This window comes from Scyliorhinus canicula, chromosome 12, assembly GCF_902713615.1.
Source record: "Scyliorhinus canicula chromosome 12, sScyCan1.1, whole genome shotgun sequence".
NCBI lineage: Eukaryota > Metazoa > Chordata > Chondrichthyes > Carcharhiniformes > Scyliorhinidae > Scyliorhinus > Scyliorhinus canicula.
In genome coordinates this window covers 103,710,594-103,729,285 of record NC_052157.1, presented here as the reverse complement: position 1 = coordinate 103,729,285, position 18,692 = coordinate 103,710,594, and the positions used below count along the sequence as shown (strand labels likewise).

The 18,692-nt window shown below is 43.9% G+C and overlaps 1 protein-coding gene across 3 annotated transcripts in view; it reads left to right on the top strand.

Annotated features, from left to right (window-relative positions):
* Nucleotides 1-18,692, top strand: part of zzef1 (zinc finger, ZZ-type with EF hand domain 1) — a 371,817-nt gene that overhangs the window by 14,587 nt on the left and 338,538 nt on the right. For all 3 annotated transcript variants that reach the window (XM_038813628.1, XM_038813629.1, XM_038813630.1), the window contains exons 2-3: nucleotides 7,308-7,452; nucleotides 16,687-16,881. In XM_038813628.1, the coding sequence (XP_038669556.1) occupies nucleotides 7,308-7,452; nucleotides 16,687-16,881 (340 nt within the window). The remainder of the gene's footprint in view (nucleotides 1-7,307; nucleotides 7,453-16,686; nucleotides 16,882-18,692) is intronic.

The window sequence follows — 18,692 nt, the reverse complement described above, 5'->3', positions numbered from 1 at the left end:
TCAGAGGTTTGAAATTCTACAGTGAGTAGCTGATCTCTCAACTCTCCCAAAACCTTCCATCATTTACAAGATGAATCAGGGGGGACGTGGACTATTCTCCATTTGCCTGGATGAGTGCAGCTGCAACAACACACAGGAAGCTCGTCACTATCCGAGTCAAAGCAAATCAACTGATGGGCCACCACCGTTTCACTTCCTCCATCACATGGCACAGTGGCAGCAGTGTACAACATCTGCGAGATGCACTACAGCAACTCAGCAAAGCTCCTTCAACGACACTTTCTAAACCCGTGACCACGGCCACCTAGAAGGACAAGGGCAGCAGACACATGGAAACATCACAGCATGGAGGTTCCTCTCTGAGTCACTCACCATCCTGACATGGAAATATTTAGGCCGTTTCTTTAATGTCATTGGGTCAAAATCTTGGAACTCTCTCCCTAACAGCACTGTGGGTTGTTATGACACCTTGCGCGAGTGCGCGGTCAATTGCAGTCCCAATAATTCATGTTTTCCTGAGATCTTTAACCCCTGACTGCTCCAATGAGTTATTGACAGCAGATTTATAAGTACAACATTAACAAAGTGTTTATTTATAACAAGAGTGAAAGGAAATAATTGGAACTATGGTCTACTAGTCTACCTATTCCCAAAGCCCTGTCCCACCCTCCACCCAGATACGCACAAGACAGACACACGGTGAGGGTATGGGGAAGAATTAAAACAACGGGAATTGAAGGAAAATGTTTGAGATGAATCTTCACTGCCATGGTTGTGGCCTCTGCAGGTGCTGGTTTTCTCCGAATGCAATCCTCTGGGGAATGGATTTATTAACGAGATTCAGGTCGGTGCAATTCTGACCTCCAACCACCAGATGGAGCCTTCATCTCCCCGAGATATTACCAGAGCTTTATACCTGAGAAGTTTACAGAATGTTCTGTTCAGCTGATCTCTGATTATGAAGAATGTTCTCTAGGTTTTTCTACCCATTCAGACAGATGATTAAAGTATTACCGATCTGGTGAGAAACTGCTTGCAATCTTTCGCTCCAGTAGTTCCCTTCACAGTTCTGACTGCTGTTTGTCTTTTAAATAACACTAGTAGTTGTTTAAATCGCCGGGCCTTCCATCTGCTTCCTGGTGGAATCTCTTTTCACAGAACTCAGGACCAAAAATGGAGCTCTTCACATGACCTATCTTTCTTCCGGAAGATTCTGAATGGCTCCACCAATCACAAGCACCAACAGGAGATGGCTCAGAATTTCAAATTCACCAATGGGCTGCTTGCCAAGTCTACCAAACTGACATCATGGGCTCTGCCACAGAACCCAAAGGGGAAGTCCTGGCTAGTCCATTTGACCAGGGGTGTTTCAGTTTGTCCAATGTCTCTCGATTAAGCAACAAAATCTATGTTGCAGCAACTAGCAAAAAGACTGTAGATTAAAGGCAGTCAGCGGACATGAATTAAAAAGGAAACACAGAACAGCCATAGGGTTTACAACAGTCTCCTGACGAGATATACCTAGAGTCAGAGAGGTTTACAGCATGAAACCAGACCCTTCGGCCCAAACTGAACTACACCACATGGACTGCTGTGGTTCAAGAATGCAGCAATGGTGAGTGGCTCAGCGAGGAACCTCCATACTGTGGTGTTTCCATGTGTCTGCTGCCCTCGTCCTTCCAGGTGACAGTGGTCACGGGTTTAGAAAGTGTCGTTGAAGGAGATTTGCTGAGTTGCTGTAGTGCATCTCGCAGATGTTGTATACTGTTGCCACTGTGCCATGTGATGGAGGAAGTGAAACGGTGGTGGCCCATCCCAAGGGTAATTAGGGATGGGCATTAAATGCTGACCTTGTCAGTGATTTTACATCCAAAGACTGAATTAAAATACAGCTGATGTACCATGCACAACCACTGTAGTACCTATCTGAAGTGTAACGATGAGAAATAGTTGAGGTTATCTGTGCTGTACACCATTGCAAGCACCAAATATGTGATTTAGTGATGATATGTCAATGTCATTGATCCAATAAGCAAGTATTTGAGTGGATGGACAAAAATAATACACTAAAATACCGCATGAGGTGGCTACCTTGATGTGTAAAACATTTAATTTGGCGTCAATTATATCAGTACAACCTGGACCCACTTATCTGGAGAATAACAAATTAATTCACTATCGGAGTGCATGGGAAAATGGATAAATTTGATGAAACACAAGGCTGTTACATTGAATTTCAAACAGCACAAGACCAGTACTGCCGGCATGTTGCCAGCCTTTGATGTGTCTAATGCCTTCCACTGAAATCACATGATGCGTATGGAATTGGCTGAAGGCTGGCATCGCTTGATGTGAAGGGAGCCTCGAGGACATGGAGATGGATCATCTACTCTCCATTTATGGCCAAGAGTGTTGTAAATGCTTCAGCTTTGTTTTTTTGCACTGACGTGCTTGACTCCTCCAACTTTGAGGGTGGGGATGTTTGTGGAAACTCCTCCGGCTAATTGTTTAATTGTCCACAATCATTCATGACTACATGCGGCAGACTGCACAACTTTCATCTGATCCATTCTTGTGGGATCGCTTAGCCCTGTCACACTACTTCTGCTGTTTGGCATGCGTGCTCTGTGTTGCAGCTTCATCAGGTTAGCACTTAATGTTTCGGTATGCTCGGCGCTGCTCCTGGCATTCTCTCCAACACTCCTCATTGAAGCTCCTTGATTTGATGGTAATGGTAGAGTGAGGGATGTGAGGTTAGAGGTTGTGGTTTAATATAACTGATGGCCCACGGCACCTTATGGGTGTCTAGTTTGGAGCTGCTAGATCTGTTGAGTATCTATGAGGGTGTCATAGATAATGGTGGGAAGCACCTGCGGTGTGAAGAAAACTCGTATCCATGAGTATTGTGCGGTGGTTACGTCTGCCGATATTGTCATGGTTCGATGTATCTGCCTCCTGGATGTTAAATCTGGAAGAATGAAGCTTGAATGTTCACAAATTGAATTTCTTGATTGAAGAGATATAGCATAGAATCATCATAGGTTTATGGCACATAAACCTCTGTCGGGACTGTACCTTTCATTGTACCACGGTGCATGTGACAATAAATCAAATCAGTAAGAGACCACTTGACCCATCGTGTCTGTGCTGGCTGAAACACGAGCTCCCCAGTCTATTCCCACTTGCCTACATTTGGTCTGTAACCTTGAAAGTTGCGCCACTTGAGGTGTGCATCCAGACACCTTTAAATTAGCTGAGGGTTTTGGCCGCTACTACCCTTTTCAGGCAGTGCAGTCCTGACCCCCACAACACTCTGGGTGTAAACATTTTCCCTCATCTCACTCTCTAATCTTTCTACCAATAACTTTAAATCCACCTAGATTATAGTTTGTTCATTTTTGAAAGTTCATCAACGCAAGCTGATTTAACTTTCTGATATCGATGGGTGTTAATCATTTGAATGAAATTCAGGATATTCCAAATCTAAAATTGGTTGGCATGCCTGGAAAGGGTGAAGTAATTGAGATTCTCATGCATTCAGATGTTTCAGTAACATATCAAACACATTATACTCCAGTGTGAGCAATCCCCTTCACAGTGCTTGAAAAGCCTCTGAAACGTGAGAAGCGTAAAGCATCTTTAAGCAATACTCTTCAAACTTACCTCTGATATATCTATTTCCTTTCTTATTGCAGCCTTTGTGGTAATCTGCAAATGAAATTCATTGAAAAATGATCATCCCCTGTAGTCTGAATTTTTAATATTTAAGCATTTGTAATTGATTTTAAAATTCATATATGGCGAAGGATCACAGAAAGTCAGCTTCGCTGTCAAAACTTCAGTCTTCCTCACTTGCCCAAGCATCAATGAGACACTTGTCCATTATGTTAGAAGAGAGAATTGAGACCAGTCTCGTGTGGCTGCAGACTAAAGGAGACACAGAATTCTCCTTTTAGTTTTCAAACTGAATAGGTTAATGCAGTAGATGTTTAGTGCCGTATCTGGAGATGGAGCTGTGGGAATTGATATGAAGCATTCAACACTTGGATACAAATGGAGTGGGAAGTAGACAAGGTGTCTTGAGTGTGCATTTTTGTAGTTATGTCTATAGATATACTATGTGGATTTACCACTGCCTTGCACTTGTACAACCAAGCAGTTCAATTGTAGAGTGTTTGTAGCCAAGTATTAAATTGACATGGATTATTTAATGCTTGGGTAAAATGAAGCTGTCACGCTTGTACTGTACATGCTTTGCATATGTTATGAGTTGGATCAGACAGAGTTTCATAATAAATGTGCTTCAGTCATCATGGTGTTGGCAAGATGAAACAAAATGGACAGGGGCTGCTAGAAATTTGTGCACAGCGTGGACTTTGTATGGCCAACACCTCCTTCCAGGGCAAACATTGGTACTAGGTGACATGGCGTTACCCTGAGATCTGACCAGTGGCACGGACTTGACCTGAGAAACACCGGAAGGTGTAATCTGCCCAGCGTCCATCACACCCCCATATCAGAGTGTAGACTGTGATACTGATCACTCACCTATCAGTAACAGGGTGAAGATGCAACTACGGAAAATAGACTAGTCCAAACACAATGACATGCTGCGCATCAACAATCACGTGGGCGGCAAGGTGGCACAGTGGTTAGCATTGCAGCCTCACAGCTCCAGGGTTCCCGGTTCAATTCCAGCGTCAGGTGACTGTGTGGAGTTTGCACTTTCTCCTATGGGTTTCCTTCCACAGTCCAAAGATGTGCAGGTTAGGTGGATTGGCCATGATAAATTGCCCTTAGTGACCAAAAAAGGGTAGGAGGGGTTATTGGGTTACGGGTATAGGGTGGAAGTGAGGTCTTAAATGGGTCGGTGCAGATACGATGGGCCGAATGGCCTCCTTCTGCACTGAATGTTCTATGTAATGTACAGCACAAAAACAGACCAATTGGCCGAAATGGTCCATGTTCCTGCTGCACCTCTCTCCATGCGTACGTCTACCTTCCCCTTAAATGCTTTTGTCTTATTCTCCTTAGCTACTATTTGTGTTAGTGAGTTCCACAGCTTCTTTTGAATTCCCTATTGACTTTATTAATGACTAATTTTAAATTTTTGTACGATTATATGTTTCCTATCCAGAATTTGAGTGTCTTTGCATTTTATTTTTTTGCCAGCCTTCCAAACATCGCCTGGATTAAATTCATAATTGACTGGGGATTGGCATAGCATTGAGTATAAAACAGTAACACCACACTATTAAACTGGTGTATGTAATTGTAAAGCATGCCTGCTTTTGATGAAGTACCACCCAGTGTAAGCTATGGAGCGCTGTCAGGGTGAATGACTGCATGCACACTGTCTGCTTTTTACATAGATTGTTTACATAGAATTTACAGTGCAGAAGGAGGCCATTCGGCCCATCGAGTCTGCACCGGCTCTTGGAAAGAGCACCCTACCCAAGGTTAACACCTCCACCCTATCCCCATAACCCAGTAACCCCACCCAACACTAAGGGCAATTTTGGACACTAAGGGCAATTTATCATGGCCAATCCACCTAACCTGCACATCTTTGGACTGTGGGAGGAAATCGGAGCACCCGGAGGAAACCCACGCACACACGGGGAGGATGTGTAGACTCCGCACAGACAGTGACCCAAGCCGGAATCGAACCTGGGACCCTGGAGCTGTGAAGTGATTGTGTTATCCACAATGCTGCCGTGCTGCCCTTTTTTGTTTGTTCACTATTGATGTGTTAGAGTTAATATACGATTAGATATGACTGATGGCGTGACTTGTTAAAAACCTGGGAGCTACTCCATTTTAAGATGAGCGATTATTTCTGAAAGTTTGTGTGCTCTGTCTTTTTACAGTAAACTCCATCAGACGTTTTGTAAATCCGAGCTCAAGGTGGTTCATTTTCACTGCACGCAAGTTATTTAATTTCAGGTGTCAAATCTCACTCTATCCCACTTTATTTTTTTTTAAAAAGCTGCTCGACGGAGGAGGAAACCTAAGAACATAGGAATTGCTGGATGAAAAAAGACCAAAGTCCATCTGGTTTGCTGCCTGCATTCCTGGGAGTCACATGATGCAGCAATAATGGAATTGTTGGCTAATCATTGTAATCAGTCTCTTATTTACAGTGGGGCCGGGCATGACTCGACAGAAACTCCAGTGGTGGAGAGCTTTCGGAATCATAAGTGCAGAGGCATCTGTTCCTCTCGAACAATCCAGAAAGTAGATGAAACTGCGACTATTTATTTTAGTGATGATTATCCATCCCTCTTGAATAATCTAATCTTTATTAGTGTCACAAGTAGGCTTACATTACCACTGCAGTGAAGTTACTGTGAAAATCCCCTCGTCGCCACATTCCAGTGGTACACAGAGGGAGAATTCAGAATGCTCAGTTCACCTGCAGCATGTCTTTCGGGACTTGTGGGAGGACACCGGACCACCCGGAGGAAACCTACGCAGACACGGGAAGAATGTGCAGACTCCACACAGACTGTGACCCAAGCGGAAATTGAACCTGGGGCCTTGGCGTTGTGAAGCAACAGTGCTAACCACTGTGCTACCATGCCACCCTAATCAGTTGCTTTAAGAAAGCCTGTGAGATCTTGAAGATGGAGGACAAGTTTTTAAATTAGTTTTTAAGTTGGATTTTTTGCAAAACAAAGAATTTGCATTTAGATCGCGATTTTGGGAGGCACTGAAGTGATGTGCAGCCAATAAAGTGCCTCTGAAATGTAGTCACTGTTACAACGTAGAAAACTTGTCAGCCAATTAATGCGCAGCAAGGTCCCGCAAACAGCAATGAAATAAATGACCAGATCATTTTTAAAATGTGGTAGAGGGGAAAGTGTTGGCCTGGACATGATGATTGCTTGCTCCTCGAATAGTGCTGTGATATATTTTACACATAGCTGAGATAGCAGATTCTCGATTTGCGTTTCTGAAAGACATGCTTTTGGCAGTGTTGCACGCCTCCGTACTGCACTGGAATATCAGTTTAGTTTCTGCACTCTAGTGTCTGGAGTTGGACTTTTGATTCGGCTGAGAATGATGCCACTGAGCCAAGAGTGACACCTGTTAATTGATTTCTGCTTTTCTGCACCTACACGTTTGACTCCAGTGTGAACGTAATGGGTATTCTGTGAAGAAATGCTGATTTTAGGCTGCAAAAAAGTGAACTTGAGATGTACAGTGGACACAGTTGAGAAAATTTATAACCCAATCCTATCAGCAGTTGACACTTTAAGGCAATGAATGTTCTTACTGTAACACTTTCAATTGCTTTCTTATAGGCATTCGCTCAGTTTGACGCGGAGGGAGATGGCACAGTTGCCGTGGAGAACATGTTGGAGTCATTGAAAACTTCTGGCGGTGCCAATCTGCAGGGAGAGTTAAGTCATGTAATTCGACAACTACAGGGGTGCTCCCTAACTCCAGGTAGGAATATTGATTACTGAATTTCAGTAATAGGAAGCTGGAATATCCCTTCCTCTGTGAGGACAGACTTAATTGACATTTCTGCTATTTTGCGAATATTTCTCTTATCTTTGCCTCTAAGGGACCAATGTTTGCTATACTTGCAAAACTCTTACAAAACTGGCCAGTTTATTATCATATTCTGTGATTCTAAAACATAACCAACCATCATACATACTATGGGCTTAAGTAGGGTGCTCTTTCCAAGGGCCGGTGCAGACCTAATGGTCTGAATGGTCTCCAGTACTGTAAATTCTGTGATTCATTTATTCTTTGCAGCATTATGTATCTCTTCTTTTATTCTATTATCCTTACTTCCCTCATAAGCCATGGGTGAATCTTTCTGATGAGTTTCTGTTCTTTTTAAAAATGTATTTTAGTTGAATATTTTAAATTGTTCTTGAAATGTTTCCCATTTTAACTTGTTTCCATACATTTTAGTCAATTTACCCTCGCAAGCTCTCTCCTTATACTTGAAATTATCTTTTTTATAAGTTTAAGATTCTTGTTTGGGGCTGGACTATGTCGCTTTCAAACTTAATATTTAAAAAAAAATTTAGATTACCCAATTATTTTTTCCAATTAAGGGGCAATTTAGCATGGCCAATCCACCTACTCTGCACATCTTTGGGTTGTGGGGGCGAAACCCACGCAGACACTGGGAGAATGTGCAAACTCCACACGGACAGTGACCCAGAGCCGGGATCGAACCTGGGACCTCAGCGCCGTGAGGCGGTTGTGCTAACCACTAGGCCACCGTGCTGCCTTCAATCTTAATATTGAATTCAATCGTGGTATGATCACTTTTTTGCCAGAGGATCTTTAACTATGAGCTTACTAGTTAAACGTGCCTCATTACACAATTCTAGATTTAAAATATCCGTATCCCTACTTGGTTCCACAACATGTTGTTATGAAAGCATTCTACATACTCCTCTTCCAGACTGCCTTTGCTAATTTGATTTGTTCAGTCTAGATGAAGATAAAAGACCTGATGGTTATTACATTGTCTGCTCTGTCCTGCATTTTCTGACCCTGTAATTCCTAACCTCCACCTATACTTCCTGATCTTTTGAACCAAGATCCTTTCTCACTAATGTTATTTAGAATTTAGATTTAGAACAGTACAGCACAGAACAGGCCCTTCGGCCCTCGATGTTGTGCCGAGCAATGATCACCCTACTCAAACTCAGGTATCCACCCTATACCCGTAACCCAACAACTCCCCCTTAACCTTACTTTTTAGGACACTACGGGCAATTTAGCATGGCCAATCCACCTAACCCGCACATCTTTGGACTGTGGGAGGAAACCGGAGCACCCGGAGTAAACCCACGCACACACGGGGAGGACGTGCAGACTCCGCACAGACAGTGACCCAGCCGGGAACCGAACCTGGGACCCTGGAGCTGTGAAGCATTGATGCTAACCACTATGCTACCGTGCTGCCCATCCTTTACTCCTTTACTCTCCTGGCTACTTCTCCTTTTCCATTCCGACTATCTTTTTAGTCACTCTCCTGTGTCCTGCAGTTTGATCTTCATATCAGTGCTAGCTTTATCTTTTATGTTTCCTTCCTAATTTCTGCGGTACTGCTCTATAAATGTTGGCATGCTGTTCAATGTCTGGGCATTATAGTCAAACATGGGCTCTTCTACATGCACATGCTTGCCAGTAAAGGTTGCTGGAATCCTAGCTGGTCGTTGTTCTCCCCTATTGCAGTGATGCTGAGGCCATTGTCTTGGCTAAGCTTAGCAACCCTTGTACAGACTTGGAACTCCAGTTGGGGCTGGGATCAATGTGCAATTCATTCCAGTGATTTTTTTTCCCAAATCGACCTGTTTGCACTTGAGACCTGATCTTTCTTTGTTATGCTATTATGGAACACCTTTTATCGTTTTCTTCCTGCCGCTGACATCATAATCCCACACGCCAGTTTAGCTGCCACATTATGTTTAGTTGGGCCTTTAGAGAATCTTAAATTTTATTTTTAAAAAATATATTTTTATTCACCTTTCTCACATTTTCTCCCGAATTTACACCCACCAACAATAAACAATAATCAGCAACAGATATGTCAATCCCCATAACAATAATCCCATCCTCCCACCAACCCCCAAACATTAACCCGCATGTTTACATAAACGAATGACAAAAAAGGAATCAGGGATCACCCATAGTCACCCTTAATACACACAGCCCCCCCCCCAACTAATGTTCGATGTTATCCAGTACTTGAAAGTGCATAATGAATAATGCCCATGACTTGTAGAACCCCTCCTTCCTTCCCCTCAGTTCAAACTTAACCTTCTCAAGGGCCAAATATTCCAACAGTTCCGCCCGCCACGCCAGGGCACAGGGTGGAGAGGCCGCTCTCCATCCCAGCAGGATCTGCCTTCGGGCGATCAACGAGGCGAAGGCTACGATATCTGCCACCGCATCCGTTTCGAACCCTGGCTAGTCCGACACCCCGAATATGGCCTCCCGGGGGCCCGGGTCCAGCTTCTCTAGCACCACCTTGGAAATGACCCTAAACACCTCCTTCCAGTACTCCCCAAGCTTTGGACAGGACCAAAACATAGGAATGTGATTAGCGGCCCCCCCCCGCAACGTTCACGCACATCTTCTACCCCTTCAAAGAATCGGCTCATCTTTGCCCTCGTGAGGTGTGCCCTGTACACCACCTTCAGCTGTATCAGCCCCAACCTTGCACACGAGGTGGAGGCATTCACTCTCCGGAGCACCTCACACCAGACCCCCTCCTCTATAACCTCTCCCAATTCTTCCTCCCACTTCGCTTTGATCCCCTCCAGTGGTGCCTTATCCTTTTCCAACATAGCTCCATATACTGCTGACACTGTCCCCTTCTCCAGTTCACTTGCCGCCAGCACCTCCTCCAACAACGTGGAGGCCGGTTCCTCCGGGAAGCTCTGTATCTCCTTCCTGGCAAAGTCGCGAACCTGACATCAGAGATCCTTATCTTTTTACTTTTATGAATATCTTCTTTCCCGTCCCACCACCTTAACCCCTCTGTGTTCTTTGTATGTGTGTGTGTGTGTGTCTATCTATAGATAGGTATACACAGAGAAGAGTGGGGCAGGTTAGAAAGTGGATAGTAGATAGTCAGTTCCATTTTCTGTCTGTTTTACTATAACGCTGTACATAATAAAAGGTCAATTGTGTTGTAAAGCTACAAACCTGGTGACTGTGGTTTATTGGGCTCAACCAAGGACCTGTGGTATTTTAAATAAAATCGAATTTCACATGTGTTGTGACTCCAAGTTAACTGAGGCTGGAATTGACTGCGTACTAGCCCAGGGTGTCGTGACAACATGCTCCAACAAATTATTGAAATGGGTTTACCTGGCACCATAATCAAATTTGTACTTACGAAAATTAACTTGGACCATTTTTGGATATGAAACTGAACATAGAATAGGGAATAGATGACTCAGTCTTTTTTTTTTAAATTTAGAGTACCCAATTATTTTTTCCAATTAAGGGGCAATTTAGCATGTCCAATCCACCTATCCTGCACATCTTTGGGTTGTGGGGGTGAAACCCACGCAGACACGGGGAGAATGTGCAAATTCCTCACAGACAGTGGCCCAGGTCCGGGATTCGAACCCGGGTCCTCAGCGCCGTAGGCAGCAATGCTAACCACTGTGCCACCGTGCTGCCCTAGATGACTCAGTCTTGAGCATGTTCTGCTATTCAGATGGATCTATATCCGAGCTCCATTTGTTCACTTTTACCCGTTGATATCTTTTAACCATTTTCGAAAACTTCCATCCCACTTCCTGGCTCAAATCTGTGGTTCCCCCAAATCGGCATTTCCCTTGACCCTGCCCCCAACCCGAAGTGTTGGCGAAACTGCCGCCAGATTTTCAATGAAGCTATTGTTACCGGACTCCCTGAGTATTTCCCCGGAGCTATTGGGAGCGGCGCTGTTGCTAGTGCTTTCAGTCCCGACCCCCTGCACAAACCCTCCTCCATTCTGACCCACTGGGAATCAACCCCTCTGACCCAACTCCGCACCTTCTCCAGATTCGCCGCCTAGTAGTAGTACATCAGGTTCGGGAGACCAAAACCCCCTGCCTGCCTTCCCCTCTGTAGCAGCACCTTTCTCACTCTGGCCACCTTCCCTCCCCATATGAACGAGGTAATCCTTCCCTCAATCTCCCTGAAAAAAGCCTTTGGCAGGAAAACCGGTAGGCATTGAAAAATAAACAGATATCGCGGCAACACATTCATTTTAACCGCCTGTACCCGACCCGCCAGTGACAGAGGGAGACCACCCCGCCTTGCCAGATCGGCTTTAACTCTCCCCACCAAACTAGTGATATTGTACATGCGAAGCCGCCCCCACTCCCAGGCAACCTGCACCACTAGTTACCTAAAGTGAGTCCCTGCCCTACGGAATGGCAGCCCCCCCCACCCCTGCCCCCCACCCCCGGCCGAGACACCACAAAATACTTACTCTTGTCCAGGTTCAGCTTGTAGCCCGAGAAAGACCCAAATACTCACAGTAGCTCCAATATCCCTCCTTGGTGAACACCGAAGAAAAGTATTCATTCAACATCTCTCCTATTTCTTCTGACTCCATGTACAGGTTCCCACTATTATCCTTGATCGGCCCTCCCCTCACCCTGGTCATTCTTTTATTTGTGTCTATATAAACATTTCTGGAACAAGCCTTTCCATTCACCTGAAGAAGGAGCCGTGCTCCGAAAGCTCGTGTTTGAAACAAACCTGTTGGACTTTAACCTGGTGTTGTAAGACTTCTTACTGTGCTCACCCCAGTCCAACGCCGGCATCTCCACATCATTCTTTTATTTCTCACATAAGAGTAAAAAGCCTTGGGGTTTTCCTTGATCCGACCCGCCAAGGACTTCTCATGCCCCCTCCTGGCTCTCCTAAGCCCTTTTAGTTTTTAGCTCATTCCTTGCGTCCTTGTAACCCTCAAGCGACCCAGCTGAACCTTGTTTTCTCATCCTCACATACTCTTCCTTTTTCCTCTTGACAAGACATTCAACCTCTTTGTGAATCATGGTTCCCTCACACGGCCATTTCCTCCCTGCCTGACAGGGACATACCTATCAAGGACACGTAGTGTTTGTTCCTTGAACAAACTCCACTTTTCATTTGTGCCTTTCCCTGACAGTTTCTGTTCCCATCTTATGCTCCCTAATTCTTGCCTAATCGCATCATAATTATCCCTACCCCAATTATAAACCTTGCCCTGCTGTATGGCCCTATCCCTCTCCATTGCAATAGAAATTAAATGAAAATGAAATGAAAATCGCTTATTGTCACGCGTAGGCTTCAATGAAGTTACTGTGAAAAGCCCCTAGTTGCCACATTCCGGCACCTGTCCGGGGAGGCTGATATGGGAATTGAACCGTGCTGCTGGCCTGCTTGGTCTGCTTTCGAAGCCAGCGATTTAGCCCAGTGAGCCAATAGTGAAAGATACTGAATTGAAATGAAATGAAAAATGAAATGAAAATCGCTTATTGTCACGAGTAGGCTTCAATGAAGTTACTGTGAAAAGCCCCTAGTCGCCACATTCCGGTGCCTGTCCGGGGAGGCTGGTACGGGAATCGAACCGTGCTGCTGGCCTGCTTGGTCTGCTTTAAAAGCCAGCGATTTAGCTGAGTGAGCTAAACCAGCCCCTAATTGTGATCACTATCTCCAAACTTCTCTCCCACAAACAAATCTAACACTTGGCCCAGTTCATTACTCAGTACCAAATCCAATGTGGCCCCCCCTCTTGTCAGCCTATCCACATATTAAGAAGTCTTACAACACCAGGTTAAAGTCCAACAGGTTTGATTCAAACACGATCTTTCGGAGCGCGGCTCCTTCCTCGGGTGAATCTGAGGAAGGAGCCACGCTCCGAAAGCTTGTGTTTGAATCAAACCTGTTGGACTTTAACCTGGTGTTGTAAGACTTCTTACTGTGCTCACCCCAGTCCAACGCCGGCATCTCCACATCACGTATCCACATATTGTGGCAGGAAACCCTCCTGCACACACTGTACAAAAACTGCCCCATTCAAACTGTTCGACCTATAGAGGTTCCAATGAATATTTGGAAAGTTAAAGTCACCCATGACAACTACCCTGAGACCTCTACACCTATCCATAATCTGTTTTGCAATTTCTTCCTCCATATCTCTATTACTATTTGGAGGCCTATAGAAAACTCCTAAAAATGTGACCGCTCCTTTCCTGTTTCTAACTTCGGCCCATGTTACATCAGTAGGCAGATCCCCTTTGAACTGCCTTTCTGCAGCTGTTAAACTATCCTTAATTAATAATGCTCCTCCTCCACCTCTTTTACCACCTACTCTTACGGAAACATCTATACCCCAGTACTTCCAACAACCATTCCTGTCCCTGTTCTAACCATGTCTCCGGAATGGCTATAACATCGTAGTCCCAAGTATCAATCCATGCTCCAAGTTCACCTACCTTATTCCGGATGCTCCTTGCATTGAAGTAGACACACTTCAACCCACCTTTCTGTCTGCCGGTACACTCCTGCGACCTTGATACCCTCCTCAGTACCTCACTACTCTCAACACTGGCTTTTGGACTACAGCTCGTTTTCCCAGCTCCCTGACAAATTAGTTTAAACCCCCCTGAAGAGCAGAAAACAAAAGTGTAAATGCTGGAAAATCTCGGGAGGACTGGCAGCATCTGTAGGGAGAGAAAAGAGCTAATGATTTGAGTCCAGGTGACCCTTTGTCAAAGCTAAGGGGCATAAAAAGTGGGAGATATTTATACAGTAGCGTGAGGGAATGAAAGATGTGTCTTAGCCACAGTAACCAAGAGAAAAGAGTGCAAAAGACAGTCCCCGGAGAGAATAAAAGGTGTGAAAGGCCGAACAGCAGAAAAATTAAGATCATATGGTAAGCTGTGACAGGTGTAGATGTTGGGGAAGGAAGAACATGGGTGGGAGAGAGAGAAAATGAGAAAAAAAGGGGGGGGGGGAAGGGGGATGCAAAGGGGAGAAAAGGTAAAGAAAGGGGGATAAGATAGTGGGAAAGAGTAGGGGGAAAATATATATAAAGAGAGACAAGAAAGAAATAAAAGGTAAAAGACAGTTAAACTGAAATGGAATGAAAACAAAGGGGTTGAGGTGGGGTAGAGCTAATCATCTGAAGTTGTTGAATTCGATGTTGAGACTGGAAGGCTGTAACATGCTAAGTGGAAGATGAGATGCTGTTCCTCCAGTGTGCTTTGAGCTTCACTGGAACATTGCAGCAGGTCAAGGACAGGCATGGGAGCAGGGCCTTGTGTTAAAATAGCAAGTAACGGGAAGGTCGGGGTCCTGAATGCGCACCGAAGGTGCTCAGCAAAGCGATCACCCAGTCTGCGTTTGGTCTCTCCGATATAGAGGAGACCATATTGGGAGCAGCGAATGCAATAGACCAAATTGAAAGAGGTGCAAGTGAAACGCTGCTTAACCTGGAATGAGTGTTTTGGGCCTGGGATGTTAAGCATGGAAGAGGTAAAGGGGCAATAGCATGGGAAGATGCCATCACCTAACAGATGCTGCCTAACCCATCTATATCCATTTGGGGAAGGAAATCTGCCATAGTTACCTGGCCTGGCCTGCATGTGACTCTAGACTCCACAGAAATAATAATGTGGTTCAATCTCTGAAATGCCCTAGGAAGCCACTGAGTTCTAGGACAATTAGGCATGGGCAACAATGCTGACTTTGGCAGTGGCGCCCGCATCCCATGAAAGAATAAATTTTAAAAACTCTACGTCTGGCATATTAATGGGATGACGATGGCATAGTGGTATTGTCACTGGACTAATAATCTAGAGATCCAGAGTAATACTCTGAGGATCTAGGCTTGAATCCCAACACGGCAGTTGAATGATGACCATAAAACCAATGTCGATTGTGGTATAAACCCAACTGGTTCATTAATGTCCTTTAGGGAAGAAAATCTGCCACCCTTGCCTGGTTTGGCCTACATGTAACTCCAGAACCACAGCAATGTGGTTGACTCTTAAATGCCCTCTGAAATGGTCTAGCAAATCTAGGGTAATTAGGAATGGGCAACAAATGCTGCCGCAGCCAGCAATCCCTACATCTAATGAATTTTTAAAAATGCTCTCTAAGGATCTCAGCATTTGTACCACCATCTAATTTTCATGATCTTTCTGAGGTAACCTAGTTAGAAGCATAGAATATAGGAGCAGGAGGAGGCCAACTCCGCCTTTCATTATGTTCATGGCTGATCATCCAACTCAATAGCATAATCCCACTTTCCCCCCATATCCTTTGATCCCCTTTGCCCCTTTGCTTTTTCCAACTGCTTCTTACTGCCTCACTTACTTCCTGTGGTAACAAATTCCACAGGCCAACCATTCTCTGAGTGAAGAGATTTTGCCTCATCCCGTTCCGAAATGGTCGATCCTGTATCCTCAGGCTGTGACCCCAGGTTCTGGACACACCCCCCATTAGGAACACCCTTCCTGCATCTTCCCTGTCTAGTTCAGTTAGAATTTTATAGGTTTCAACGAGATCTCCCCTCATTCTTCTAAACTCCAGCAAATGAAATCCTAACCAATTCAATCTCTCCTCGTACGTTAGTTCCACCATCCCAGGAATCAGCCTGGTAAAGTTTCGCTGCACTCCCTCTAGATGGAAGTGATTTATTTGATAAAAGTGGTCTCGCCACTGCTCCTGTACAGTCTGCACATTGCTTCATTCCATGTCTGGTTAATATTTATTCTGCAACTCTTTGATCCGTAGATTCCTGGACCTATTTATCAATGCCATAATCATTTGGAAAGAAAATGTAAAACAGTGGGCCTGTACCACTGCATTTAATGATACTGGTATTTTACAAATACCAGTTTGATGGTACCTACTCAGTGGTTCTACTTGTTGGTTACATTTTCAGCATGCAGAAATATGATTCGATAATGTTTGAAAATGTTAAGAAGTTTTAAAAATCTTTTTGGCTGATCTAATTAACTGCTTTCAAATTTAAAAACCAGATTACCTATTGTTTGTCGGAACTTGACGTAACCAACTTTGTTCCCAAGTTATACTGTGTACTTTCTGATGGTGGGGAGTTGTTTGTAGCTTCCGAAATTGCGTCAATGATTTTCATTAATTGTGTGATTGCTTCGGTTTGTATTTATTTCTCTTATTTTATTCTTCTAGGGTTTGTTGACATCTTTTCCAAAAAAAAGGAGCGCATGGGTGTTCATGCTGCAAAAATCTTGCGTTTCCTCCACAGGAACCGAATTCCAAGTAATGCAATTCCATTTCCCATGATGGACAGTTATAATAATATATGTGCCATGCGTTCCTCTGTTTTGAAGGACTGCTTAAAGCAGCTGTTGGAGAAAAAAAATGGTAAGCTACTCTGGTCTTTATGAAACATAATACAGTGGCACTAATGAGCTTGTTAAACTAATTAACCATGGATTTAATAATAATAATAGCTTATTGTCACAAGTAGGCTTCAATGAAGTTACTGTGAAAATCCCCCAGTCGCCACATTCCTGCTGTTCGGGAAATGATTCTGAATGTTCTAAATTTAATTTTTTTATGAAGCTGCATTATGACGGGTGTTTTGGTCCAAGCATTAGTGTTGTTTTCCACACATTACTGCCTTTCTCTTTCAAAGGTGCATCGGCATCGCACTCCATGCCTCTGGCAGCCCATAGCATTTTATAAATGACATTAAAGGGGCTGGTTTAGCTCACTCGGCTAAATCGCTGGCTTTTAAAGCAGACCAAGCAGGCCAGCAGCACGGTTCGATTCCCGTACCAGCCTCCCCGGACAGGCGCCGGAATGTGGCGACTAGGGGCTTTTCACAGTAACTTCGTTGAAGTCTACTCGTGACAATAAGCGATTTTTATTTCATTTTATTTTCATTCATTCATTCATTTCATTTCATTTCATTTCATTTCATAAAGCTAGCCTTCTTGTCTTGAGCATAGTGCAGATGTTGAATTCTCATTTGCACAGGGTGCCGTTGGACAGGCTAGTCAGTGTCATTTAAGGGAGAACATCAAGTAACACGCTCAACAATCCACAAATTAATCAGTTCCTAGAAACCGTTTTTTGTCATTTAACCGTCAGAAATACCAGTTTGCAGTAAATATTGTTATTGGAGTTGCTCATTTTCTGCCGTACATAAAGTTATACTGCTTGGTTTGAATCATGTTTGTCAGCAAGCTACATATCTTGTTGAAGTTGGCTTTTGTAAAAGCACATTTCTGTAACTTTTGCGTTGGCGGATGATGAATAAGGTGTGTTTATAATTGGAATTTGGAAGTTTGGAATGTTTATAATTGTGATTGTTCCATATAATATATCAAGCTGAGAGGTGTCTGCTTACAGCAATATGGCCGTAATCAATGACTGGCCTATGTAAAAGTTCTTGCTTCTCCTTGTGTAGGTGCAGAGAGCTTGAATTTTGTGTTTTATGAATTCAGTAGCCTTTTTTCCATTCAAACATTGTATCCATCAGCATATGGAATGGACTTTAATGGATTCTTCTGAGTTGTTGTAATTTAGGGTGGCCATCCCACTGGAGGATTTTGTGGAAAATAATTGTGGGAGGGAATACAGCTTTTCAGCTATAGTGTGCCTCACTCACATGAGAGACCAGACAGCGATACTGAGTTTTAAAATGGCCTTTATTTTAAGCTCTAGCATGGGAGATAGTCATCCACCATGTTGGTCTGCCAGCTTCCCGAACAAAGGAATAAAGTGGCAATTATATCATTCGCTTATCTTACAAGTAATTTGCATATACCAATCAAAAGTACACATTTGTTCTAAGGTAATCAATATCCAATTACAAACAGTACTTTTTTAAAACAATATTTTTTAGTCAGATTTTTCATTTTATACACTACAAAATAACAAGAAAGAATAAACACGTTTACACACATAAGTAAACCCCTAACATACCATAACCCTTGCACAACCTAATCTCTCCTGCCGTTCCCTCTTCTCTCTCACCCCCCCCACTCCCTTTAGCAACTAACGGTGACCAATTCCTTGAAATAAACTATAAATAGCTGCCATCTTCGATAGAACTTCTCAATTGCTCCCCCTCATGGGACATTCTCGAGGTATAGGAATTCCATCAGGTCTCCCAGCCACAGCGAGGTACGGGGTGGAGGCGCCGATCTCCACCCCAACAGTACTCG